Source organism: Bos mutus, chromosome 15 (assembly GCF_027580195.1).
Source record: "Bos mutus isolate GX-2022 chromosome 15, NWIPB_WYAK_1.1, whole genome shotgun sequence".
Lineage (NCBI taxonomy): Eukaryota > Metazoa > Chordata > Mammalia > Artiodactyla > Bovidae > Bos > Bos mutus.
Window position 1 is genome coordinate 31,636,567 of NC_091631.1, and position 27,787 is coordinate 31,664,353.

Genomic DNA, 27,787 nt, shown 5'->3' on the forward strand with positions numbered 1-27,787 from the left:
GAGGGGAGGGCACCCGAAGGGAACCTTGCCCGGGTCCTGGGAAGTTCGCGGAGACCGGGAAGGGAGGGCGCATTGCCTGAGGAAGCCTGCCCTTTGCTTACACTGCCTGCCAGCGCGCCCTGTTCCGGAACCCACCGTCAGGATCCCAGACGCAGTTCAGTGACCTTCCCAAAGAGGAATTCCTTCTAACCGCTGTGAGGCTCATTCCAAACTTTGTCTACCCCTTTGCCAGGAACCCCCTCAGTTCTAGCTTCTCACCTTTCGCTGAAACATGAGGCAAGGGGAATTAATTTACCCAGAGAAAAATATTTGTGTATGTTGGTGGTGGTGGTGGCAACTGGTAAATGAAGAAACAAACTGAGAAGCTTGGCAGGAAAGTTAAGTGGGATCCACACTGGGAAGGGCTTTGAATGCAGACTGTTGGATTCCTATTTGATCTTGAAGGCTGTGGGAGTCACCTGTAACTTGCTAAACAGGAGCCTGACATATCCAGTTTTTCTGTTTAGATGTCAGCCATGTGGAAGGTGGATGGAAGAATCTGATTCTGGAAGCAGGGAGGTGAGTTCGGAAGTTCTTTTCATAATCAGAGCAGAATAAATGATATAATGAGGTTGGGAGGGAGGGAGGACATGTTGAATAAAAAGAAAGCCATGATGGATTACTTGCAAAAACAAAATTACAGTAGAGGAGAAAGAGCAGAGATGGGTCTAGCTTCCCTGACCAGGATGACATGAGTGACTCACTGATACCATTCAGAGGGGTCCTATTTGGGACAAAATGAGTATGAAACTCTTGGATTATCCAAGTAGAAATATGAAGAGGAAACATGTTATATGTGTTTGGATCTCAGGACAGAGGCTTAGAACAGAGTGGTCTGTGTAGAGGAAGGAAGCTGAGCTCGTTCTGTGTTCACCAGGGAGGGTAGTGGAGGAAGGAGGATATGCCTGTGGATACCACATAGCACTGGCAGCAATGCGGACTGATTTGTCTTTTCATGTCTCAGCTGCGTCTGGCTTCCATGTCACACTCCAGCTAAGCAAATCTGAGGATGACACTCATGTGGGCCTTGAGAGATCCCACTGAAAGACTATATTTCATTCTTTGTTAAGGGCTGGAATCTCCCTCCCTCCCAGAACACCAGAACAACTTTTCCTAAATTTCTCTGATTAAAAAAAAAATCACTCGGACAGAAGAGATTTGTTGTTCTTTTTAAACAGATTTCTGGACCCCTTCCCTGGAAAATCTGATTCTCTGGGTCTGGAGTAGAACCTGAGACACAGTGTTTTCAATAACAGCTTTAGCTAATTCCATCAGTGAAGTCTGAGAAATGCTACTCAAGCTGAAACACAAACCTATCTCTTGAAATTGAGTCTCAGATGGACACTCCCACCCCCACCCTACTTCCTGCCCTGAAGTCAGTTGAGAATGGATTTTAAAAGGCAAGCACAGACTGACCTCAAATTCTGAACCCAGACATACCCTAACCCAAACATGCACTAGCAAAGCTGGGTTCTGGCAGGATTTGTGCAAGTCTGGCAGTGCTGGTTTAGAAGGGACCAAAAGCAGGATATGTGGTCAGCAACATCAGCTCTGGAAATGAAGGGCGTTGCACATGTATCCTGGGTGGGCTTCACAGTGAGATTAATGGGACCCTCGGGGGGTACATCTATGATAAACTAGAGCAGATAATGTTATGTGGCAGCCTGAATGGGAGGGGAGTTTAAGGGAGGACAGTTCAGTTCAGTTCAGTTGCTCAGTCATGTCTGACTCTTTGCAACCCCATGCACTGCAGCACGCCAGGCCTCCCTGTCCATCAACAACTCCTGGAGTTCACCCAAACCCATGTCCATTGAGTCAGTGATGCCATCCAGCCATCTCAGCCTCTGTCGTCCCCTTCTCCTCCTGCCCTCAATCTTTCCCAGCATCAGAGTCTTTTCAAATGAGTCAGCTCTTCGCATCAGGTGGCCAAAGTATTGGAGTTTCAGCTTCAACATCAGTCCTTCCAATGACCACCCAGGACTGATCTCCTTTAGAATGGACTGGTTGGATCACCTTGCAATCCAAGGGACTCTCAAGAGTCTTCTCCAACACCACAGTTCAAAAGCATCAATTCTTTGGTGCTCAGCTTTCTTTATAGTCCAACTCTCACATCCATACATGACCACAGGAAAAACCATAGCCTTGACTAGACGGACCTTTGTTGGCAAAATAGTCTCTGCTTTCTAATATGCTGTCTAGATTGGTCATAACTTTCCTTCCAAGGAGTAAGCCTCTTTTAATTTCATGGCTGCAGTCACCATCTGCAGTGATTTTGGAGCCCAGAAAAATAAAGTCAGCCGTTCTTTCCCCATTTATTTGCCATGAAGTGATGGGACCAGATGCCATGATCTTCGTTTTCTGAATGTTGAGCTTTGAGCCAACTTTTTCACTCTCCACTTTCACTTTCAACAAGAGGCTCTTTAGTTCTTCACTTTCTGCCATATGGGTGGTGTCATCTGCATATCTGAGATTATTGGTATTTCTCCCGGCAATCTTGATTCCAGCTTGTGCTTCTTCCAGCCCAGCGTTTCTCATGATGTACTCTGCATAGAAGTTAAATAAGCAGGGTGACAATATACAGCCTTGACGTACTCCTTTTCCTATTTGGAACAAGTCTGTTGTTCCATGTCCAGTTCTAACTGTTGCTTCCTGACCTGTATACAGGTTTCTGAAGAGGCAGGTCAGGTGGTCTGGTATTCCCATCTCTTTCCGAATTTTCCACAGGTTATTGTGATTCACACAGTCAAAGGCTTTGGCATAGTCAATAAAGCAGAAATAGATGTTTTTCTGGAACTCTCTTGCTTTTTCCATGATCCAGCGGATGTTGGCAATTTGATTTCTGGTTCCTCCACCTTTTCTAAAACCACCTTGAACATCTGGAAGTTCACGGTTCATGTATTGCTGAAACCTGGCTTGGACAATTTTGAACATTTATTTACTAGCGTGTGAGATGAGTGCAATTGTGTGGTAGTTTGTGCATTCTTTGGCATTGCCTTTCTTTGGGATTGGAATGAAAACTGACCTTTTCCAGTCTTGTGGCCACTGCTGAGTTTTCCAAATTTGCTGGCATATTGAGTGCAGCACTTTCACAGCATCATCGTTTAGGATTTGAAATAGCTCAACTGGAATTCCATCACCTCCACTAGCTTTGTTTGTAGTGATGCTTCCTAAGGTCCACTTGCCTTCACATTCCAGGATGTCTGGCTCTAGGTGAGTGATCACACCATCGTAATTATTTGGGTCATGAAGTTCTTTTTTGTACAATTCTGTGTATTCTTGCCACCTCTTCTTAATATCTTCTGCTTCTGTTAGGTCCATACCATTTCTGTCCTTTATTGAGCCCATCTTTGCATGAAATGTTCCCTTGGTATCTCTAATTTTCTTGAAGAGATCTCTAGTCTTTACCATTCTGTTGTTTTCCTCTATTTCTTTGCATTGATGGCTGAGGAAGGCTTTCTTATCTCTCCTTGCTATTCTTTGGAACTCTGCATTCAGATGCTTATATCTTTTCTTTTCTCCTTTGCTTTTCACTTCTCTTCTTTCACAGCTATTTGTAAGGCCTCCTCAGACAGCCATTTTGCCTTTTTGCATTTCTTTTTCTTGGGGATGGTCTTGACCCCTGTCTCCTGTACAATGTCACGAATCTCCGTCCATAGTTCATCAGGCATTCTATCAGAACTAGTCCCTTAAATCTAAGGGAGGGATGTGTATGTACAGCTGAGTTCCTTCGCTGCTCATCTGAAATTGTGACAGCATTGTTAATCAGCTGTACCCCCAATATAAAATAAAAGGTCTTTTAAAAATGTTAAAAAAAAAAAAAAAGAATTAAAGCAGAATGAGACTGAAGTTTTGGAATTAACTTGGACATTCTGTTTGTTGCCATCACTGTTTCAGTGCCCTTTCCTAAGTCCTTTCTCTCTGCTGAACCATGACTGAGTGATATTTCTCCTCTTCCCTTTCATAGACCTCGGACTTGGGATACAGAAACCTCGGCTCTTCATTCCTGCCATGACTGTGCCAAATGGAACTCTGGTCCAGCCAGCGTGCTTCCTGCTGGTAGGCATCCCTGGCCTGGGACCTGACACCCACTTTTGGCTGGCTCTCCCACTGTGTTGTATGTATGCCTTGGCCAGCCTGGGCAACCTAGCCATTATCCTCATCATCCGTGTGGAAAGGCGCCTGCATGAGCCCATGTATCTCTTCCTGGCCATGCTTTCCACCATTGACCTAGTTCTCTCCTCCGTCACCATGCCCAAGATGGTCAGCCTCTTCCTGACAGGTGTCCAGGAGATCGAGTTCAATGCCTGTCTGGCCCAGATGTTCCTTATCCATGCTCTGTCAGCCATGGAGTCAGCTATTCTGCTGGCCATGGCATTTGACCGCTTTGTGGCCATCTGCCACCCCCTGCAGCATGCTTCTGTACTCACAAGGCCTATGGTTGCCAAAATTGGACTAGCTGCCCTGACCAGAGGGTTTGTACTCTTCTTTCCCCTGCCCTTCATCCTGAAGCGGCTGTCATACTGCCGGAAGCACACTGTCACACACTCATTCTGTCTGCACCAAGATATTATGAAGCTGTCCTGTACTGACACCACGGTCAACGTGGTGTATGGGCTCTTTATCATCCTCTCGGTCATGGGTGTCGACTCCCTCTTCATTGGCTTCTCCTATATCCTCATCCTGAGGGCTGTGTTGGAGCTCTCCTCTCAGGGGGCAGCACTCAAAGCTTTCAACACCTGCATCTCTCATCTCTGTGCTGTGCTGGTCTTCTACGTGCCCCTCATTGGGCTCTCCGTGGTGCACAGGCTGAGTGGCCCCACTTCCCTGCTCCATGTGATTATGGCTAATATCTATCTACTGCTGCCACCTGTGGTTAACCCTATAGTCTATGGAGCCAAAACCAAGGAGATTCGTTCTCAAGTCTTCCATATATTCTCACAGAATGGCAGGTGAGTGGGATTTCCTCCCCAGTGTCCTTAGTCTCTACCAAAGATGGCAGGGTTCAGGTCCTGTTGAACATCTTGGTGATTGGAACGTCCAACCCACTGGGCTCTGTGCTCCAAGTTGTCTAAGTAGATCTTCAATTTCTATCTCCAGAGATGGGTCACTTCAGAAGAACCAGTTTTGACAGGACATGCTGGGTAGAGATCACTCTACACTCCCTTCCTATGGTGACCTTACCTTATTTCTCTCTCCCAACTAGAAAATACATGTAATTTTGACATGGAAAGGCTGTAAATTATACACATCATGATTCATTCCAGTCTTGATGTATGATTTTTATTATTTTGCTCCCATGTATCTGCATCAGTGAAGACATGTTAACTATAACTTCTTTCTTGGATCCCAAAGAGGTAACACAGTCATTTTTAAGGATTAATAAAGGTATTTGTGTGATGGTGATTGAAGGGAGGGGAGGGAGATGGTAGTAAGCAAAGAAACAGCTCCCGTGAAGTGTTTATGTTTCTATATATATGGGCGTGTATTTATGTGGAATCTGCCAATGTCATCTATGTGGTTCTATTGGAGATTATTTTTCTATAAGGGTGATGTTTATCTTGTTTGCAGCTGTGAGTATGTAGGTATGTTTGTGTGGCTATATGTGATTTTAGCCTGTGTGTGTGAGTACACAGAATGTGTGCCAGCTGGTCTACCTGTCAGCTGTGTCCTGTCATGTATAATATTTTGTGGATAATGTCTATAATTACACACTTACTGTGTTTATGTGACCTCTGTTAGTTGGTATATGATATGCATCTATGTGAGAATGGTTGTAGAGCATGTGTATCTAATGAGAATAGATGCCTCCTTTCCCCCTCATATTTGTAATATGTAAATGTAGAATTTAATATGTAAAATGTAGAATGTATTAATCATATATAAATGGTAGGGTGTAGAATGTAGAATGTTGCATATTTGTAACAATGTAGACTATAATACACATAAGTGTGTGGAATATGTAGTGTTGGGAGGGCTGTGTCTTTTGGCTTGTTTATCTTTGGGTGTATGCCTGTGATGCAAAGTAGTTGTGATATGAAATCCTTCTGTGTAATATATATGTCTTTAGTCATAGATAGATGGAATATAATATCTGAAGGGTATATGTTTACAAATGTGTGTGTGTGTATGTATTGTTTGTGGTTACTATGTATTAAGGCATATTGCACTCATTTGTCCAATGTCTGAATTATAAGGCACAAGAATGTGCCATAATGAACTTAGAAACTGTTAGGTCAAAAATGTTCACAGTGAAGAATTATAGGTAGAAAATAATGTAGGTTCATTTGAGGGAGATGAAAGAATACTGAAGTAAGACTTATAAGGTTAAAATCCTGGAAATATCATAAAATGGCATACTGTAAAACCTCTCTGGATCTGATTTCCTCTTCTGAATAATGAAGCTACAATGGCAGTGATGCTGTAAAGCTTAAATCCTACGAACCTCCTATGTAAACTGAAAAGTGAAACATGCAAGAAATGATCATATTCGTGGTTGTCTCATTGTACGGCTTTAGGAAACAACATCCACGTCATGGTCCACGTGAATGCTGCTCCTATATTGTGCAGTGCATCACCAGTGTGGCCTCGTGTGGCCATCCTGATTTACTGTTATTAATGAAAACATTATTATTTACTATCTCATAATAAATTTTTTTCACAGAGCTTCAGACAAGTTGACATTTATTTTCCCATGCTGGTGTCTGATTTACAAGTGATGTGCAAATTTACAAATGAAATTCAAAGAAATCACAGCCTTGCCAAGAAGTTCCTTTAAACATGGTTGATAGCTGTATCAGGAAAAGACATTGTGGGGTGGGGATTAGAATCAATAGAGATTAGGATCACTAGCTTTAATATTTGGGCTCATTGCTTAACCTACTGCACCTCAGTAATTTTGGGAATTGTAAATGCTGTAAAAAAGGAAATATAATGTACCTCCTATCAGGTGGTTGTGGGGGTTAAGTAGAATAACAGATGTGAAAACACATGGAAAATAGACAGTGATCGATACACGTTGATGGTAATGGTTTTAAATAATAAAACTGATTAAATGAGGTATATTTATTCCATTTTAGGGAATATTCAGACAAGAGACTTCACCTTTCATAAGGCCCTGCTGTGCCAAGGCCAGAAGCTAGTCTCTTATCCAGGCAACAGTATCTCTGGTTTTATATTAACTCATGGCCTTCTTTCTCAGGAGATCTTGGGAAATCTTGGAGTCCTCTAGAATCTCTTTATTTTGATAAATGGTGATGACTGGGGTAATTGTCGCTGGTTTGAAGACTTGGCTAAGTGCCAGACTATATTAAGGGCTTCCCCGAGGTTCCCACAAACTCTGTTTCCCTTGATCATGAACTTTAAAGCTTTATTTTCCAACTGGATGTTTATCCCTCTGTCATAGAGCTTAAATAGTTTTATGAAAGCTGTATGTTTATCTTCCATCAGTTCAGTTCAGTCGCTCAGTTGTGTCCGACTCTTTGTGACCCCATGAACCGCAGCACGCCAGGCCTCCCTGTCCATCACCAACTCCTGGAGTCCACCCAAACCCATGTCCATTGAGTCGGTGATGCCATCCAACCATCTCATCCTCTGTCGTCCCCTTCTCCTCCTGCCCTCAATCTTTACCAGCATCACGGTCTTTTCCAATGAGTCAGCTCTTCGCATCAGGTGGCCAGAGTATTGGAGTTTCAGCTTCAACATTAGTCCTTCCAATGAACACCCAGGACTGATCTCCTTTAGAACTGAAATATCCTTATACATAGTTGTCTGTCTCCCTTGAGGAAAAGGACTAGGCTTCTCTGTCTCCAGGGCCTGACATACTTTATGCTCAATGGCTGTCTGTCTGGGACCTCTCAGAGAGAAGGAGAGCCTGAGTGGGTTGTGGTTTACTTACTTAAGATAAACCAAATTCACTTATCCCTCTCCAAACCCCCTCCAATCCCCATCCACACTCATCTCTTGTTCCTGTCTCTATAAATTAAAGTCCTTAGTTTGACTGGTACTATTTTATAAAGTCAACAAACAACTTTCCCCACTCATTGATGATCAATTATGATCTAAAATCCACATGATACTGCAGATAATATTTGGTTAATTATTCCCCACTACAGAGGCAGGATCCTTCTGTATTCTCTACTCAATGCCCTGTGAATCTTGAAGTTCTCCAATCTGGCAGGTAGGAACAGTCACTATCTATGACCCAATATGAACCCTGGGTGGGGATGCCAACTCTAATATTTCCGGGTGGCTCTGCCCCCAGTCTTAAGTAGCTTGTTCACATGCATGTGGGCTCAGTACTCAGCTGGATTCTTGCAGAGGATCCTCTACATGTCTCTAGAGTTCTCTCTCTGTAGATCTCTCACCTCCAATACCTGGTCTTCAAATTCTAGCTAGCTGGGGCTTCCTGGACTACCAGCTCTACATCTTTAACTTAAGATATCCTCTGGAATCTGCATTCTCCTTTCCTGGACTGCAGCAGGGAACCTCTCAAGGCAGTAAGCTGGGGAAACCCCAGGTTCACTCCATTTGTTTTCCATGCCTCAGGGCTCATTTTCCTTCATTGCCTGATATCTAGTATCTTGCAGACTTTTTTTTTTTCAATGTATGCTGTCTATTTTAGGTTCCTTCAGGTGGGATGTTACCTCATGTTATTCTCTCTTGGCCAGAGGTAGAAGTCCCTGGGGTGTCCTTCACACCTTCTCAGTCCATGGGAGTTTGAGGGAAGCAACAGAGATGGCTGCAGGGTGATAGCAATGAATGACAGGCTGCAGGTTTACAGGTACCTGGAGATCTTGTAATCGCTAGTTTTGATATGGTCTGAATTGGAATTGTCTGATTGACATTGTCTAATTTTGCATAACTTAGATCGCCCTGTGTTGTGAATTTAAAACTTGCAGTTGTGAAATTGATCAGTAAAAACACAAGGAGAAACCAATGAAAATTCACTCTGCTTTATTAATAGATTTATTAAAAATTATTTAAATATGTGACATACTTAGTTTCTCATTCCCACTGATCTCTAACCCTCTAAAATGTTCTCTCACTATTTTTGCCCTTAAGAGAGAAACCAGATGGCATTGGTCTTATATGGCTGGAGCTGGAGGTAGGGGAGGGCTAAGGAAACCACATCCTCCTTTCTCAACATGAAGTTCAAGGCCAGGGAATAGAAGTCAGATGTATGGTCCCCAGGGATCCATGTTATGAATTAGCTAGAGACGGGCCCTAGAACCCGGGGGATAAAGAAAACGCAGCCCTATAGCTTTTGGGAAAGGCAGATGGGTCCACTGGGATGCAGGCCCAGCAAGGACCAAGCAGGTACCACCCATGGAAGGAAGGTGGAGGCCAGAGAAAGCTTCAGGCAGGTGATGAGTTTCACAGGGTCTCCCTGAAAACGTATACTGCTTTTCCTCTGGTTGAGTTTGATGAGGCTGGGGGAAATTTGGAGAAAGCCTCTCCCAGAGACCATGGCCACACACATGAGTTTCTCTAGACTCTCCATACTCATTCACCCTAACTTCAAGTTGGGACCTGGCAGAAATACTCCAACTGGCACAGGGCCCATCTGGGGAGGACTCTAGAGACCCCTTACCCACTACACCTCCTTCCCCATACCCCAAGCACACCTTCTCAGGACACAGCAGCCCAGAAGGACATCAGTCCCACAGTTGGGTATGAGGGGTATCTGCAGATAGACCCTCTGAGCAGCGCCCTACCCCCAGCAGGGAGAAGCCAAAAGAGGGGAGGAGATATGACAGAATAAATAAGCCTGACGAGGGAGGGGGCGGAGACTGAGAGGGCGGAACTACGGTGCAGCCTGCCAGATCGCTGCTGGAAGAGTCCTGGAGAAAAGGGCACTCGTTCCTTCAGTGCAATTGAGGTGAGTGTGGGAGACTGGAGGTGACTCCTGGGGTGTGGGTTTCCTGCAGCTAGGGGTCCCTCATTAGACCTGCTAAGTGAATGAGAGACCAGGCTGAGGAGAGCCAGAAGTAGGGAGTGGGGCCGGGGATGTGAAGGAGGCCCCAGACTCAGGACAGACGGCCTCAGCAATTTCTGTGCTCCTGTGGTAAAGGGAACCTGGGGTGCTGGATGCTTCTTTTGCAGTTTTTAAGACATTTTCCTGTGATCATTTTACTGGGGTACCCATCTTGAGCCTGGTGGGGATGGGGCTAAATGAAGGTGGTGGGGTCGAGAGCAAATGGGGCTGGGACCACACTAGAGTTGGATTGGGGTTTGTTGTGTGAACAGGGCTGGTTTGACCCAGGTTGTTAGTGTGCTTGAAGCTCGGTTTATGATCAGGGGTCAGATTATAGCCCTGTGTTGGGTGTGGGCTCTGAATGGGGTCTGGGTTCATGCTATACTTTATATCAGAAGTCAGGCTGTGCTGAGTCTAGAACTTAGAACAATTCCTGGGGTTCCGATCCTGACCCAGTCCATGTCTAGGATCAGGGTTCAGTCTTCAGCCCACTTAAAAAACTGGATTTTGTGTCCACGCTGTGACTTCTCCTGCCTTGCACTCTTTAGGCGTCCCCCCTTCCCCTACCACCCCCCCTGCCCCCCGCCCCACCACAAACGCACACACACTGAACCACTTGCAGCTTTTCAAACAGGGTGTGTTCTCGTTCTCTCTGGGTCTTTGCATTTGTAGAATGCACTTCTGAAAACAAATTAGATCAAGCCTATTGCTTAATTTCCCCCAAGTCACTCAGAATTAAATCAAAGCTCCTGGCCGCGCCCTGCAAATCCCTACATGACCTGTCCCCTCCTCTCCTCTGTGACTTCATTTCCTACAACTCTCCTGTGCTCTTGATACTCTGGCCACCTTTACCTTCTTCCTCCTGTGAATTCCCAAAACAGAAGACCTTTTCTCTTGCCTCCTCTGCCTGGAATGCTCTTTGCCTCGATCTTAGAATGGCTGGTGTTTTCTCATCACGCATCTCTCAGTTGGTATGTCACCACCTCAGAGAAACCTTCACTGACCCCCTGTCTCAAATAGGGCTGTCCTGCCTCTGTCCTTTTCTATCCCTTCACTCTGTCTTATCTTCAGGGCACTTATCTTTATCTTAAATATTCTTGCTTATTTGTTTCTTTTCTATTATGGCTCTCCTAGTGCTTGGGCTCCATAGAAGCACTGATCTTTTCTGTTGCATCCACTGTTTTATTTCCAGTTTTGGGCACATTATAGGCACTTGATGTGTTTTGTCATCTAACCGAATGCTGCTGGCCCCGTGTTCCCAACCCTGCTAACTGTGACTGGCCATGCAAGTCTTGGCTCAGATGTCACCTCCTCAGAGCCTGACAAGTTGGTGAACTATTGTCTGCTTTGTTCTGAGCCACTTGTACTTACCCCTGCCCTAGCATTTATCATAACATGTTATGATAGCTGCATATTTGTCTCAATTTCTCTCCCCACTCCCCCCCCACCCCCCACACTGGAAGGCTGAAACATGACTTGTTTACTCTGTGTTTTAGTATCTCTGGTGCTTAGTCTGGCATAATCTGATATTTGAAAAAAAAAAAACAGAAAAATGTATATTAATCAAAGTCCAAGTTCAGGCTGTTCTGCTGCATATAGATGATAATCATAGAAGCTCTGAAGGTCTCTGATAAGGATCAAAATGTGAAGGTGTGTGGGAACCTTCTTGGCTCTGGTCCTACTTGGGGAGTGGAGGGGCAGGGCCATGAATGCTTGGAGCTATGACTGTGGTTGATTTTGGAGGGACAGACTGGATTGAGTGAGGAGAACGAGGATGGGACGGAGAGTGGAGATGGGAGCCTCACTCTGCCTTTTGAGAGTCAGAAATTGTACTCTCTCACCTTTCCAGTCTCTTTGTGGCCATTCTTTTTAGAATGTCCCTGTAAGGGTTCATCTGCATTATAAAATACAAGCAAGATATAAGGGGCAGAAAATGCAGATGACTCGGGTAAATGTGGTACTCTTCTAGGGTCTTCCTCGGTGGCTCAGTGGTAAAGAATATGCCTGCAATATAGGAGACACAGGTTCGATCCCTGGGTCAGGAAGATCCCTGGAGGAGGGCATGGCAACCCACGTATTCTTGCCTGGAGAATCCCATGGATAGAGGAGCCTGGTGGGCTATAGTCCATGGGGTCGCAAAGAGTCGGACATGACTGAAGTGACTTAGCAAGTGTGAATCATACCCTTATAGAGTATGAAGAGAAGGTTCCCTCTCCATGAATTGAGTGATGAGCCCTGGTAGTCCTGCTAGTCACAGTATCACCCCTGAGGACTGCCTTCCCTCTATGGCCTGGCAGTAATAGTCAGAGGTTCCCAGGTATTCCTGGGCTTCCCTCCAAGGACATTTTCTTCCAGATGTTCCCACAGATGCTGGCAGGGGCACCAGAGGCCCCCACCCCTCTGTTCTAGGCACAGAACATTCTGTGTGTTTAGCCAAGGTAAGAACAGTGGTCACAAATCCCCTCTTCCATTCCCTCCTTGTCTCCCTTCCCCACTGAACCCAAGTGGGGACAGCTGGTCAGGTGTCCTGAATCCTAGAGAAGCCCTCTGGACTCATGGGTTTTTTAAATTTTGGATTCCTTGGAGATTAACCTTGAAATAGTCCTTAAAAAATCATTCAAAAGGATACTGGGAGAGAGGCAGGGCAGTAGCTTGGCATATTGGAAAGCACATGGATATGATGCTGAGAGCTCTAATTAAGCTTCAACATCCCTGTATGCAAAATGGGATTAATGATGTCTGCTTGACAGCTTGATGAGAGGCCTGTATTGAATGAGAAGGAAGTACTCAATAGAGGGTAAAGATTTTTACTTTCCACTGTGGGCCCTGCCTAAGTCACAGCCAGAATTGGGGCTGAAAGGTGGGAAGTGCCTAAGTCCCAGTCCAGGAGGGCCCTCTTGGTTTCTCTTCCAAGGATCTAACTGGGCCAGGTGTTCTACTTGCCAAGCCCCCTTTCTATTCTGCCTCTGGGGCAGATTTTATTAGCTTTCAGAAGGTGCAACACAAAGACAGTTAAAGGGGAGAATGTACAGGTGTTGGAATTGAACAGTCTAGCTCAAGTTTCTGTTTTACCAGCCAACTATTAAACCCTGGGAATATTTAACTTTTGAGGGGTGGGCTTCTGTTTTCTCACCTATAATGTAGACATGATACATAAAAGTCTTATTATGGAGAATTGTTCCTGGGTTAAATAATCTCTATACAGGCAGGATCTGGCATTTTGTAGGCAGTCTGTGATTTCTGTTTTAATCATAAAAACAATAGACTCAGTGCTGGCAGTGATCTCATTGTTCTCCTGGATAGTGTATCCCTGACCACTTTTCCATGATTCTCTGACATGGAATTTAGAGACTCTGGGGAAGAATCTGAGGATGGGCTGGGCTGGGGGCTGAGCAGGCACTGAGGGAAGAGTCCTGGAGGCCAGGGGGAAGGAATGTGGAGGACTGAAAGCCTCAACGTAGATTTCTACTCCACCTCACTGGAGGCTCTAATGCCCTGTCCTCAAGAAAGGGCTAAGATTTTTCACAGTTCTCCAAGAAACATTCCTGAGACTTGTTAAAATGATGTGACTTTTCAGAGAAAATCTCAAGCATAGAGCTATCCCCTGGGGGTTTAAGGCAGTGTTCAGTTCAGTTCAGTTCAGTTCAGTTGCTCAGTCGTGTCCGACTCTTTTTGACCACAGGAATCGCAGCACGCCAGGCCTCCCTGTCCATCACCAACTCCCGGAGTTCACTCAAACTCATGTCCATCGAGTCGGTGATGCCATCCAGCCATCTCATCCTCTGTCGTCCCCTTCTTCTCCTGCCCCCAATCCCTCCCAGCATCAGGGTCTTTTCCAATGAGTCAGTGTAGGCTTTCTAAAAAAGAAACAGACCCTTTCTTTGTTTATTTTTCCTTGATTATGTTCTGTTTTCAAAATAGAGTGATTTAGCTCCAATTTCCTTCAGAGCCTCCAAATGTTATCTGAGTGTGTGCCATGGTTCTAATTACTAACTGCTGCTCAGGCTGGCAGTCAGCTGGCAGGACTGTAGGAGACTGGGGTGCTTCAGGGCTGAGCAGTCTGAAGGGTGACGCTTGGGTCGTTGGGTTGGCTCCCTCTCCAGTCCTTCATTTCTCTCCTGCAGCTGCCATCTGAGGTCCAGCCCGATTTTACCTCAAATAGCTGTCCACTTTATGCTGTTGAGGCACCTCTCTTCTGGGCCAGCTAAATCCTCCTCTCTCTGATTTCTGGTGTCTCCTCAGTTCTCAGTCTTTCCCTTTGGGAGAGATTGGCTGCTAGTTAGTATGCGTGTGTCTATGAGGATGTGCTTGAGGTAAAGTGGAAATTAAGGTGACAAATGGGGGGGTGATAAAAAGTTTTTGGAAACTGCAGAGATTTTCAGAGCCCTTATTCCCCATTTTTATGCAAACATGAAAAAAAAACAACACTTTGTACACTGTGATGCTGTTTTATGATGTCTTTTGACAGTCCTGACCTCGTTGATTTTGCAACAGCACAATGAGGTTATTATCATCCTCTGCATTTACTTGGACCCAGGACTTGCATTTGTAGTCCCAGGGCTCCACTCAACACATCAGTTTACCCTCTAGGTAACAGGATTGAATGTGCCAACCCATAATTTCTTCTCAGTATATTTCCTAAGACAGTGCATCTTTATCCTGGCAACTGCCCAGTTTTGCATTGTCTGTCCATGTGAAATTTCTGGATGGTATTGATATCTGACCCTCTGGAGCACCAGAACCTTTTTGCTGACATCTCCAGGTCAGGGATCCTTGGTTACCCTCTCTCTTAGGTACAAACTGTGCTGCAAGTGTCACCGAGTCCAAGCTCATTCTGCTCGCTACACGATAGGCCAATAAATCTGGGAGATGAGGTATTGAGGCAAGCAATATGACTTTGGAAAGCTGGCTGACTGAGAAAATGACAGACTAGTGTCTTAAAATAATTGTATTGTTCTGGATGCCAGGGCTTAGATGCTAGGTTCTTTTATGGATCAGAGATGGGGGGAGGTGAGGAAACAAAGTAAAAGACCATTTAATTCTTGCAAATGTCTCTCAGAATGGCAAGCCTTAGGCAGAGGGCTGTGTTAGTTTCACTTCCTTATAGTCATTTCACAGGTGGTATGAAATGGAGTATCTCCTGTCATATCAATAAACAAATATGCCATAGCTATCTGTGGTTCTGGCCCTCCACATATGAATTTCTGAGCCAAGCTGGTAAACAAGAGACAAAGGGCACCATTTCCCACACAAAGAACTCAAGGATGTCCCAGTTTTTCACAGGTGGGCAGGGTCAGGCTATCTGCCTGTGAGTCAAACAAAGGGACCATAGCCCAGGGCTCAGGCAGAGGCGGGCAGGCAGGGCTCCCTGAGGCAGTCTGTTATGAATGCCTACAAAAGGGCTTCCCTCATAGCTCAGTTGGTAAAGAATCTGCCTGTAACCCCTGGGTTGGGAAGATCCCTTGGAGAAGGACAGGGGTCGGGAAGATCCCCTGGAGAAGGAAACGGCAACCCACTCCAATATTCTTGCCTGGAGAATCTCATGGACAAAGGAGCCTGGCAGTACAGTCCATAGGGTCACAAGAGTCTGACATGACTTATCGACTAAACCACATAATAATAAAATCGGCAAAATAAGATTTAAAGTCACAGAAGCAGATCCAATATGGAGTCAGATTTAACCCTTCCCAGTTATATATGTCCATTTTGCATTTATTTAGAGTCAAGGCTTTGCTTTTGCCCTGTTCTCTATGTATCCATTCTCATGCCCTCTGGATCCCTGAATGAGAAAGATCTTTTCTGTTTGATCCTAAAAATTCTTGTTCTGAACTTACAACACCCTGCTATGAATTTCCAGTTTTTATTTTTCCTCAAAAATCTCTATAGTTCAGACAGTTGGCAGTCTTTCTTATCCCCTTGGCTATGCTACCCTCATTAGACATTTACTGAGGAATTCTTGTGATAAAACTCTTTTTTATTTTCAACAAACATTAACTAAACACAGGATTGGGTCCCTGCCATTTAGGAATTAAAATTTAGTGACAAACAAACATAGCAATAATTCTAGTTCAGGATGGTAAATGCATAAAAAGAGACCTAAGCAAAGTTCTTTGGGAGCACAGAACAGGAAACATTTAATAATACCCAAGGAGATCAAGGGGAAAGAGGTTCAGGAAAGTGCATAGGAGAGAGACAGTAAACTAGGATGTGGAAGATGCAATTTTGCCCAGTGGGAAGAAAAGGAGGGAGATTTAGGAGGACAAAAGAAAAGTAAAAAAAAAAAAAAAGACAAATAGACACAGAGGCACAAAATCAATGCTACATTTATGAAATGGTATGTATTCCAATGTTCCTGGAGTATAGGGGCCATGGGAAGAGTGGTCAGAGAGAAACTAGGGCTGGATGCTGAAAGGCGGAGCTTTGCTCCACCCTAGTAGTTCTGTCTTTATTCCAGAATTAATTTGAAGTTTTAAAAGGTATTTTTTAAAACAACAAATGGTGACCTGATTTCATTTGGGTAGAAGATTCTTGGGATTGTGCTGATAACAAAGTTAACACTAGGGGCGTGGCTATGAGAATCAGAGTATTTAGCTTATGAGTCTGTTTGCCAAGTTGTTTCAGTTGTATCCGACTCTTTGCGACCCTATGAACTGTAGCTGGTCAGGTTTCTCTGTCCATGGGATTCTCCAGGCAAGAATATTGGAGTGGATTGCCATGCCCGCCTCCAGAGGATCTTCCCAACCCAGGGATTGAACCTGGGTCTCTTATGCCTCCTGCATTGGCAGATGACGTTCTTTATCATTGGCGTGGCCACCTGGGAAATCCTGTGTCTGTTTAGGCCACCATAACAGAAAAAGGGAAACACGATAGGAAAACAGTTAACAGCAACATATATAATTTTTTTTTTTTTGGTGCAGATTTACTCTGTTCCAGGCATTGTGTTAAAAGCTTTAACACTGATCATCTCAGTTAATCCTTACATTGATTTCTATTAAGCAGGGACTATTATCCTCATTTTAGTGATGAGGAAACTGAGGCTTATAAAGGTTAAATAATTTTCCCCAGATCGTACAGCTGACAAAGTCGTTGCCATTGTAAAGTTAAAAATAAAATAAAATTAAATTAAAAAAGAGTCACTATGAAAAAAAAAAAAAAATCCAGGCTCGATTTAAATCCAGTCTTAACAGCTGTACAATACTGCCCTTGGAAGACCTTGATCTTTGGACATGGAGAGTTTGATGTGTTTCAGAGACAACTAGGTTGTTTCTTTTAGTAACTTTAGAATTATGAATCTGGATCACAAAAGATAATTCAGGCCTTCCCAAGAATATCTGGGAATCAACAGTTTACTGAAGGTTTACTGAAGTGGGTGAGATGGCTCAGGGAATGTATATAGATTGAAAAGAGCTCTGAGGATAAAATTCTGAGAGCACTATCATTTAAAAGCATGCTTAAGGGTCAAGTGAAGGAGGCTGAAGATCCAGAAAGAACCAAGAACTAATGGTCAGAGTTATGAGGAGAAGTAGAAGGATCAAGGAGAAATTTTAAGAAGGAGGGAAATAATCACAGTGTCATATGCTATGGAGAGGTCAGTACAGAAGATTTAAGTGACTTTGAAGACTTTGGTCTCTTAACCTGAAGGTCTTCATTAAGCATGACTCCTTAGAGCTTCTCCCTCCAGTTTTTGGAATTAAACTCTGTCCCTCTCTGTTCTCATGGTCTCAGTGTTTTCCCCTTTGTGTCTGGCCCGCGGGAACCTCTGGATGACAGATGAATGGTGGAACAAAAACCATCAACACATTCTGAGCCCAGTGAATGGTGTAAGCCCCTCCTGATGCTGGCTGTGAGCTCTTCTCTGCATTCAACTGCTGTCTGGTAGCCCATGTAGAAGCCCCTACCTCAGTTATCAAGGACCAAATCTTAAGAACCTAGTCCTTCTATTTTTCTTGCTGTGCTGTGCTTAGTCGCTCAGTCATGTCTGACTCTTTGCAAACCCATGGACTGTAGACTGCCAGGTTCCTCTGTCCATGGGGATTCTCCAGGCAAGAATACTGGAGTGGGTTGACACGCCCTCCTCCAGGGGATCTTCCCAACCCAGAAATTGAACCCAGGTCTCCTGCATTGCAGGTAGATTCTTTACTGTCTGAGCTACCAGGGAAGCCCCCTTTTTTCTTACCAAAATAACATTATCTTAAACATACCTAGCATAATGGGAAGAGGAGAAAACTATATATATATATATATATATATATATGTAATATATACACCTATATGGTGTGTGTAAATACAATTTATATAATCTAATAAATAATAGGAGCATGTGAATATCATGAATGAATGGAGGAAAGGGAAACAGGGAGAAAGTTAGTTAACTCTCTTATTGTTTCAACAGAGATGTGAACTGAGATAACTCAAGTCTGATATTTCCCACCTCAGGAATCTCTACTTATATCCCTCACTTGAGTAGCCAGATTTGGGGATTGTGGACCCCGGTATAGGATGGATTGTTCCTCCAGTGCTTCTAACGCCATCATCTTTCACGTTTAGTCCTCTGTGTCAGTCTCACTCTCTTCGGCCTAGTAGGTGCCCTAGAAACACAGCCTAAATAGAAATTCTTATTTAAAGGACATATTGTCACGAGAAGATGAGTGAGGGAAATCGGATAGAGCAGGGAAAGAAAATAATGTGAGGCTGTGGTTTCAGCTGGAGACCAGCTACAGGTTTGGTTCCTCAGGAAGCTTTGGAGCACACATTGCCTCCCAGCTTTGGTCCCACCTGGGGTCAAGGAGGCTGGCTTTGTGTACTATTGTGTCAGGCACTCATTGACCTCTAGATCTGCCCTGGTGGGGATAACATGACTTTCTGGGTGAAGTGCCTCTCATTTGGTAAATAAAAATTTTCTGTAGAAAGGGAAAATTCTGAGCCTGTCTTACTCAACATCCACTGCAGAAGGGATATAGATGCATTGGCTTGGTGAAGGGGATCTGAGTGGGACACCTATGGCATCCACTGCAGTCACTGTTCCTTTAATGATATAAACTGGGCAGTCTAAACAAGTATAAGACTTTGGGTGAACATTTGAGCCAGAGTAAAAATGTAGAGTTAGAGTTCAATATGAGTTTCGTGTATTTTTTTTTTTTAATGGAATTAAGGGTTACCATAATAAAATAGGTATTATTAAGTTTTACATTAAGTTTTAAATAGCTGCAGGAGTTAAGTGTTTGTTGTTTACTTGCTAAGTCCTGTCTAACTCTTTCATGACCTCATGGACTGGAGCTGTCCAAGGGGTTTCCCAAGCAAGAATACTGGAGGGGATTGCCGTTTCCTTCTCCAGGGGATCTTTCCAACCCAGGGATCAAACCCATGTCTCCTGCATTGGCAGGTGGATTATTTACCATTGAGACACCTGGGAAGGCCATTATTAAGTTTTACATTGTTTTAAATAGCTACTGGAGTGAAGTCTTAGGTTAATGATAAAGTTAGGGTTAAGGCTAGAATTGGAGAGGTCATTAGAAGGTTATATTTCACTGTTAGTCTGTCTTACTAGAGTATTGCTACATTGGACTGTGATTAGTCTTAAAGATAGTCTAATGATAGAATTACAGTAGGTATTAAACATAGGGGAGCACAGGGTAGTTAGGATAGAAGCAATGGGAGTTTTTATCATCTATGTCTGATATTAACTTAGTCAACTACCTCTTCCTGGTGAACTACATGATTTAAAACACTTAGAATTTTTGCTTCAGTATTTTATTTGTTTTCCAAATTCACTTTGAGGTGAGGCTAGTAAGTAAGACTAGGTGAATGCTCATTTGGGCCTTGAGTTATGAAGGATAGTTAGGTTGAATTTAGAATAGAATCAGAGTTTGGATAGGCAATGAAGTTAGAGTTCTTATCAGAGAATAGGGAATGGAACAGGGAGGAGGGTAGTGGGGAGGAAAATGACAGAAAAATCTTAGAGGATCTGACAATGGTTTATCTTTGTATTCCAGCCTATACCTGCCTGGCACTGGTTGCAGCTCAGCTTCTTCACAATGGTGGGTCCCAATGGCAACGAATCCAGTGCCACATATTTCATCCTAATAGGCCTGCCGGGCTTGGAAGAAGCTCAGTTCTGGCTGGCCTTCCCATTGTGTTCCCTCTACCTTATTGCTGTGCTAGGTAACTTGACGATCATCTACATTGTGCGGACGGAGCACAGTCTTCATGAACCCATGTACATCTTTCTTTGCATGCTTTCTGGCCTTGATGTTCTCATCTCCACCTCATCCATGCCCAAAATGATGGCCATCTTCTGGTTCAACTCCACTACCATCCAGTTTGATGCTTGTCTATTACAGATGTTTGCCATCCACTCTTTATCTGGCATGGAGTCCACAGTGCTGCTGGCCATGGCCTTTGACCGCTATGTGGCCATCTGCCACCCACTACGCCATGCCACTGTGCTAACACTGCCTCGTGTAACCAAGATTGGCATGGCTGCTGTGGTGCGGGGGGTTGCACTTATGGCACCCCTGCCTGTCTTCATCAAAAGGCTACCCTTCTGCAGCTCCAATATCCTTTCCCATTCCTACTGCCTGCACCAAGATGTCATGAAGCTGGCCTGTGCTGACATCCACGTCAATATCATCTATGGCCTCATCGTCATCATCTCAGCCATTGGCCTGGACTCACTTCTCATCTCTTTGTCATATCTGCTTATCCTCAAGACTGTGTTGGGCTTGACACGTGAAGCCCAGGCAAAAGCATTTGGTACATGTGTCTCTCATGTGTGTGCTGTTTTCATATTCTATGTGCCTTTCATTGGATTGTCTATGGTGCACCGGTTTGGCAAGCAGCATGACTCCCTCCTGCCTGTCATCCTGGCCAATACCTACCTGCTTGTTCCCCCCGTGCTCAACCCTATTGTCTACGGAGTGAAGACAAAGGAGATCCGACAGCGCATCCTTCGTCTTTTTCATGTGACCACCCACACTTTGGATCCCTAAGGGATCAAATTTCTTTTTCGTGCAAAGTCTTTCAGTTCAGATTTTAATATCAACATTTTGGAAGACAGTATTAGGAAAAAAATTCTTTATAAAAACACAACTGATCCTTCAAAGATGAAACTGGTTGGAAGATCTCCATGTGTGTAGGGGCAGCAGAACTGTATACTCCCAATCCTTATTTTTCAATATTATTTTTCCCTTTAGCTCTTTGGGGTGGTTGTGGTTGGAGGGTTATTACTTCCTATTTGGTTGGAATTCAGTTCAATTCTCAAGTCCAAACCATTCAGACAATTGCTTGCGCTGATAGTTCACAGCATTCTGAGATAAGGGCGATATTTCTAAAGGACGTTTATCAAAGGTTTGAGTATGACAAAAATTAAATACAAGAACATAATACAATTAGATAATCTGGCTTAAAACTGATTTCCTCTTCAGAATCCCCTACCATTTGGATCTTAGGAAAGGAGACATACCTGGATTTCCCTCTTCAAAGTGACCTCCACAGAGAAAACATGATTTCTTTTTTTTTTCTGACTACCATTCCTTAAGAAGAGGATTGAAAGTAAATTCACAAAAGATTACATTTATCTACATTAATGAAAGATGATACTGTATCTGAGCATTTTCATAGACTCTGGACAGTTTTCCTTATTTTCTGGTTTTCTTATCAATCTTTTGATTTTGGCAGGAATATGAGTAGTGTCCCCATTGTACTGATGGGGAAACTGATGTTCAATGAGATCACATGGGCTTAAAACATTATCTTTTGATGCCCAATCCCATATTCGAGGAGGGGCTGTTAGACTAGTGGGGTAGTAAGTCAGACATTCTAGAGTCTTGAATTTTCTGTATTTAAGTTCCTTTCTCGTTCAGTATTGTATTTAGGAATTCCCTGTTAATGTTGTTGATGGCTTTAATTTCAAAGGTTCCCAGCCTACTTGCTATTGTACTTATGTCGTAGCAACAGGAGTATGTTTGGGCAATTCCCAAATAGTGGCTATTTCGGGCAATAGTATGATTAGTAGTTGGGGCATTCACTGGATATCTGGAGAGACACTTTATAGAGAGATGCAGCTGAAAAAACTTAGGAGCTCATGGCAGAAAGGGCAGGGCTGGTACCATAGACCAGGGAGTCAAGAGCACAAAGCATTGTGAGACTGAGTAGGGTCAGTGGCCCAGGTGACCAGCAAGGAAGAAAAACTAAGGCAAGCATAGGTCCACAGAAAGTGAATAGAACATAAAAGTGGACAACATGTATTCCCAGGGTTCTGAGGTACCCTGCTGGGGACACCCATAGCATCAAAGTGCCATGGGTTTGATTCGTGGTTGGGGAATTAAGATCCCACATATTGTGTCATGCAATACAGACTTTTTTTTTAAGACTGTATCTCTGATAGCTGTATTTAGCATGAGTGTGGTTCCAAAGGCCCACCCAGGCCAAGTATAGCACTTGCAGAAGGAAGCCAAATGGGAAGAATGTGTGTGGGCATTGCAGGAGTGCGGGAGGAATGAATGGAGCAGGAGTGAGATCTCCACCCACAGGGGAGTGCTAGGCAGACCTAAGGAGAGGTAGGTAAGTGTGAGAAGCAGGTAGGAGAGTAGTGAGCATGGCACATGGCTGGCCAGACTTTTCTGGCCATAGCCAGAAGCACAGGACTACTTGGTAGAAAGGATATCAGGAGAACATATCCAGTTTCTTCGACTGGAATCCAGAAGATGAGAATTGTGAGCAGTAGGGAATCTGCTGTGTCCGGTGAGTGGTGACCAGCAGATCGAGGTATATAAGCTACTCAATGCCAGCTAGGGTCACTCTGAACTGTATAGAGGACATCCCAGTTCCCAATAGTGCCCTGACACTACGATTGAAAGAAAGAAACAGAATGAGAGAGAAGAGAAAGACTTTTTTCTTATTAGGAAAGCAGTATATGATCACAGTAAACAAAAATCTTAGACATTCTGAAAATATAACAGAAATAAAAATGTAATAAAAACTCCAGTAAACCTGTCACCCTAAAGAAAAAAAAAAGTACTGCTGGCATTTTGGTGTTTATTCTTCCAGATTTCTAATAAGTGTTTGTATACATGCTTCTGTATGGGTATATGATGAATGTGGGTATCTGTTTTATAGTTGAAATCCCACAAGAGTCGTAGACAAATGAGTAAAAAGAGACAAATCAGAAAGACACATTTTTAACTTTTATTTCTGGGGATGCAGCTATTATCATAGATTTCAAAAGAGATTCCAAGTGTATAATAGTTAATATGTTCAGGATAAAGTTTCATGGTTTTGATCCTAAAAGGATTAACCATTTGGTGAATGTAAACCCACATGCACACACATCAACACTTACACTACCTTCTTTCCTGTGTTTCTTAGTAAGTACTAAATGCCAGATTTAGGGACAAAACTATATCTGGTCATTTACTTCAGTACTTACTGGGTCATCTGGAGGGCCCAGAGGTAAGAACTAGGATGAAAAGAGAGACTGCCTTTTTTAGGAGAGTTGACTGGAAATTAGAGGTTTCCTGGGTAGTTTTAACAGTAAAGAATCTGCCTGCAATGCGGGAGACCTGGGTTTGATCCCTGGGTTGGGAAGATCCCCTGGAGAAGGGAAAGGCAACCCATTCCAATATTCTTGCCTGGGAAAACCCACAGGCAGAGGAGTCTGGTAGGCTACAATTCATGGGGTTGCATAGAGTTGAACACGACTCAGCAAGTAACACTTTCACTTTTCAAAGAACTTTATTATATACATTTTACCTGGACATCTTCTTTTGGCCCCATTTCCTTTGTTTAGATATTCTTGTCTCTGGCCCCACCATTGCAGCTAATTGGCCCTTTTTTGGGTCCTAGAAAAGTCGGAATAACATGAAATTTCAGCCTTTAAGTCACTTACTCTCTCTCTCTCTTTTTTTTTAGGTTTTACCTAGAAAGGATCCATAAACATGTCTTGTGTTCCCAGTTATGACTACCAGCTCTCTAGTCCAGATACTCCCCTGCTGCTTGGACAATTGTCAAAAGCTTCACACTGGTCTCCTTGCTTTGAATATCATTTGCACCAGTCCTAAATCTCACAGAGCTGGTAGGAGTTTTTTCCAAACACACCTCTGATTAACTTCCCTGCTTAAAATCCATCAAAGATCTTTTGTTACTTCCCCTAAAAAGTTTTTACTTCTCAGAAAGACAGTAGGCTACACCTTTCCCTTTTATACCTGTTCCTGTCTTATTTTTTCAGTATAACATTTATAATTCTTCCACACAACATATTATTCAGCTACTTGGTGTCTCTGATTGATTTCATGCATTTTTAAAGCCTTTGTTTCACTCTGTTCCATTGTATGAACTGATCTTTTGCCATCCTTATAAAATGAAGCTATTCATGATTTGTCAGGCTAGAAGAAGTATTCTCTCTTCACTGTGCTCTGACTTCTTGAAGATTTTTACAACTGGACTGTTTTCAGTTCAGAAAAGCTAGAATGAGATCTCTGAGTTATATCTGTTTAAGATAGTAACATATCTTATATCACTCTTTTAATTAAGTTGAGAAGATTCCCTTGTATGCAATGGACATACATGTGGAGGGTCATTCCCTTCCACTATGGCTGGCCTTCTTGACATAGGCAGATCTGAACTTGGGAAAGGAATATATTATAACATTGGTTTGGGCTTTCAGAGTTGATGTTCATTGTTTATCTCTTAAGCAACGTACTTTCAAAGTACTTCATGCAATCTCATAGTTTTTGTTATCCTAGATTTGAGCCAAAGAATATGAAGCTGATGCAGAACCAGATTGTAATCTGCTATTCCTAAGGAAGCCAACAAGGATGTAGAGTTCTTAACTCTAACACACTTGAAGAATAAGGGTATGAAGACTTGGTTGGAAATCTGAAATGGGGTTATTGGAGAGGATGCAACTGTCAGTGTCAGACTTCACCTTGGAATCTGTCAGGCAATCAAGTCTCTTGGAGAAAAAGACACCCCTGAGAGGGGTTACAAGAAGAGTTAGTGCTTAGGCAGGTGGCACCATATCACATGATTAACACATTTATTCACTTGTTCAATAAAAATTTATGAAAAAATTAAAAGTGGGCTTTTCATGTTGTTTTTTTCCTCTACAGTTTCCTCTTCCTTAATTTATACTTTGCCTAGAAAAACCCTATACATTTTCCAAAATGAAATAAAAAGCCTTCTCCCCTTTGTGGAGGTTTGTCTGATCTTCCTAGGAAAGTTCTAGCATGTATGGATTTATTGTCCTTGTGATCTCTTGCACTAAATTTTATTATGGTATGTATAAATCTATACTCTGATTGTGTATTTACATGCCTTTATCCTGGCACAATATTGTGAACTCCTGGAAAGAAAGGACAATGATTAAAATATTTCTTAGCCTTTCCTCCTAAGCACTGCTTCTGGTACAAAGTAAGTGGTGAATGTCCATTTGTATCATGAAGAAGCCTCATTGTCTTCCTACTGCATGAGCACAGATTCATTGTCAGTGTTTGCTGAGGGTAGCAGGATCCTATGAGGCTACAGAAAGTGTCTTTTGTGGTATCCAGACTCTGTAACAAGTCATAATTACATCAGCCTCTGTCTTTCCCCCTTAGCATCCTGAACATGGCCTCCCTGATGGGCTTGGACTTGACACATAGATGACGGGGTTGAGTGCAGGGGCCACCACTGGTACATGTAGGAAACAAGGGCATGTACCACAGCGGGAAAGTGCCTCCCAAAATGATGGATCATGGACATGGTGACACCTGGAATAAAGAAGACAAAGAAAGCCAGGTTATGGGAGGCACAGGTGTTGAGGGCTTGGATGCGCTCCCTTGGAGAGGCCAGACTCAGGACCATGTGCAGGATGAGAGTGCAGGATAGGACAATGAGCAGGGAATCTATGCCCCCAGTGGACACAACCACATAGAGCCCATAGCGTATATTGATGCTGATGTCAGCACAGGCTCTTCTCATCATGTCAGGATGGAAACAGAATGAGTGAGACAGGACATTATTGCCAGGGCAGAAGTTTAGGCACTTAACCAAAAATGGCACAGCGAAGAGGTACAAAGTAGCATGGGCCACAGTGGCCAGCCCAATCCTGATGATGACATTGTTTGTGAGGATAGAGGCATAGTGCAGGGGGTTGGAGATGGCCACAAAGCGGTCAAATGACATGGCCAGGAGCACCGAGGACTCCACCATGGAGAAGGAGTGGAGGAAGAACATCTGGACTAGACAGGCATTGAAGCCGATGAGCCGATGGTCAAACCAGAGCACAGCCAGTGTGGTGGGCATTGTGGCCAAGGTGAGGCCCACGTCGGTGAGGGCCAGCATGGACAGGAAGTAGTACATGGGCTGGTGCAGGCTGGGGGTCTTCCTCACAGTCAAGAGGATCAGGGAGTTTCCAGTGAGGGCCGCAGTGTACATGGAGGAGAAGAGGATGGAGATCCAGCCATGAACAGCCTCCAGGCCTAGGATGCCAATCATCAGGAAAGCATGTGGCTGGAAGAAGGAGATGTTGGCAAAGGACCAGGAAGAGAGCATCTTTAGTTTACAGATCAGATCTCCAGAAAGATGTGACTTCTTCAATCTGGGCAGGCACTGAGAGGATCCAGAATGATAGTAAAGAAAAATCTAATATTGAATCTGAATTCTAAAAATCAAGTCCCATACCTGATCAAGTCCCACTACAATCAAGTAATTGGTTGTATTTTTTACCAACATGTCTAAAACCTAATGATAATAACAATTTAAATCTTTGAGACCCCCTATTATATTTCATGTACTATGCTAATGTATTGCCTAGATATTCTCATTTCATTATCAAAGTCATAAATTTCTTTTTAAGGCTGTTCCCCCTCATCCACAATATTGGACCTTATGAGTCATGTCACTATGACATAATTTTATCTTGCAAAAGTTTACCATCCCTAATGTTGAGCCCAGGTATGAGCTGATGAAATTTCTCTGTAGGGAAATAGCGATTAGAATTCAGAGAATCTGATCATTGTCTACTTGTTGCCCAAATTGAGGATGTATTGTTACGTGCATTGGGATATAAGAAGAATGCCTGTTTGGAGAGAGAGAAGGACAATTGAATCAGATATCCAGGGAGAGGCAAGGATGAGAGCTCATGCAGTCTGATAGAGAGAGGGTCTGAAAGAGTGACTAGCTGCTTTATTCCCCCATGGAGATGGCCTTACACTTCCTGAAACCAGGCATTCCTAAGGTGCCATGTTTTTCTTGCTTTTGACTTTTGTACAAAACATTTTGAGTATAATAAATGGATTGATTTGTGCATACGAATTTTTGACTGAATTTCTCCATCTCAGAACCAGCAGAGACTTTGGACAAGGCCACCTCCCCCTTCCCATTATACAGATGAGAAAACTGAGACTCAACTCTAGTGGCTGGCCTCTGAGTGAACTGCTCCTGTGTTGTAGTCCTTCATATTAAATCTGAGTCTCTCTGACTCCAAATCCAATATTCTTTCCTGCGACTTCTTCAAATGAGAGAAAGTATTTGAAAACTGTCTTAAGCGCAAAGCACCACAGGCATGATTTTTGTTATTATTGTGTAATATGTATTTCTTTAAACCTTTCTCTGTATATTATTCCTTTAATCTTCACAATTATCTTGTGATATAGACTCTGAAGGGATTACTATCCCTACTTTAGGGATAATGTAACTGAGATTCAGAGAAGTGGCTTGTTTATGCTACTCCCCTGCTTAAAATCTTTTAGTCATTCCTAAGTGCAGTCTGATAAAATGCTTGTGATATGATGTTAT

At 43.4% G+C, this 27,787-nt stretch overlaps 1 protein-coding gene and 1 pseudogene across 4 annotated transcripts; one reads left to right on the top strand and one right to left on the bottom strand.

Moving 5' to 3' along the window:
• Nucleotides 1-8: 8 nt before the first annotated feature.
• LOC102270364 (olfactory receptor 51E1) lies at nucleotides 9-25,063 on the top strand. Of its 4 annotated transcripts, XM_070383833.1 has the most exons (5): nucleotides 9-194; nucleotides 507-558; nucleotides 4,004-4,988; nucleotides 20,005-20,049; nucleotides 23,921-25,044. In XM_070383833.1, the coding sequence occupies exons 3-5, from the start codon at nucleotides 4,048-4,050 to the stop codon at nucleotides 23,967-23,969; spliced, it is 1,035 nt and encodes a 344-aa protein (XP_070239934.1). In that variant the 5' UTR covers nucleotides 9-194; nucleotides 507-558; nucleotides 4,004-4,047; the 3' UTR covers nucleotides 23,970-25,044. The 4 variants fall into 4 exon arrangements, with proteins under 4 accessions (XP_070239934.1, XP_070239935.1, XP_070239933.1 ...); XM_070383832.1 differs by having other exon boundaries at nucleotides 16-194; nucleotides 4,004-4,095; nucleotides 20,005-25,062; XM_070383834.1 differs by lacking the exon at nucleotides 4,004-4,988 and having other exon boundaries at nucleotides 15-194; nucleotides 20,005-25,063.
• A 454-nt stretch (nucleotides 25,064-25,517) lies between these two features.
• On the bottom strand, nucleotides 25,518-26,542 carry LOC102265406 (olfactory receptor 51I2-like; annotated as a pseudogene).
• Between the last annotated feature and the right edge of the window lie 1,245 nt (nucleotides 26,543-27,787).

What these genes read in the sequence shown, in the direction of transcription:
- LOC102270364 (XM_070383832.1), top strand. Translation starts at nt 4,048, where the DNA reads ATGACTGTGCCAAATGGAACTCTGGTCCAGCCAGCGTGCTTCCTGCTG. An exon ending in AGCCAGCGTGCTTCCTGCTG is followed by an intron (nt 4,096 to 20,004) that starts GTAGGCATCCCT and finishes TTTGTATTCCAG; the next exon opens with CCTATACCTGCCTGGCACTG.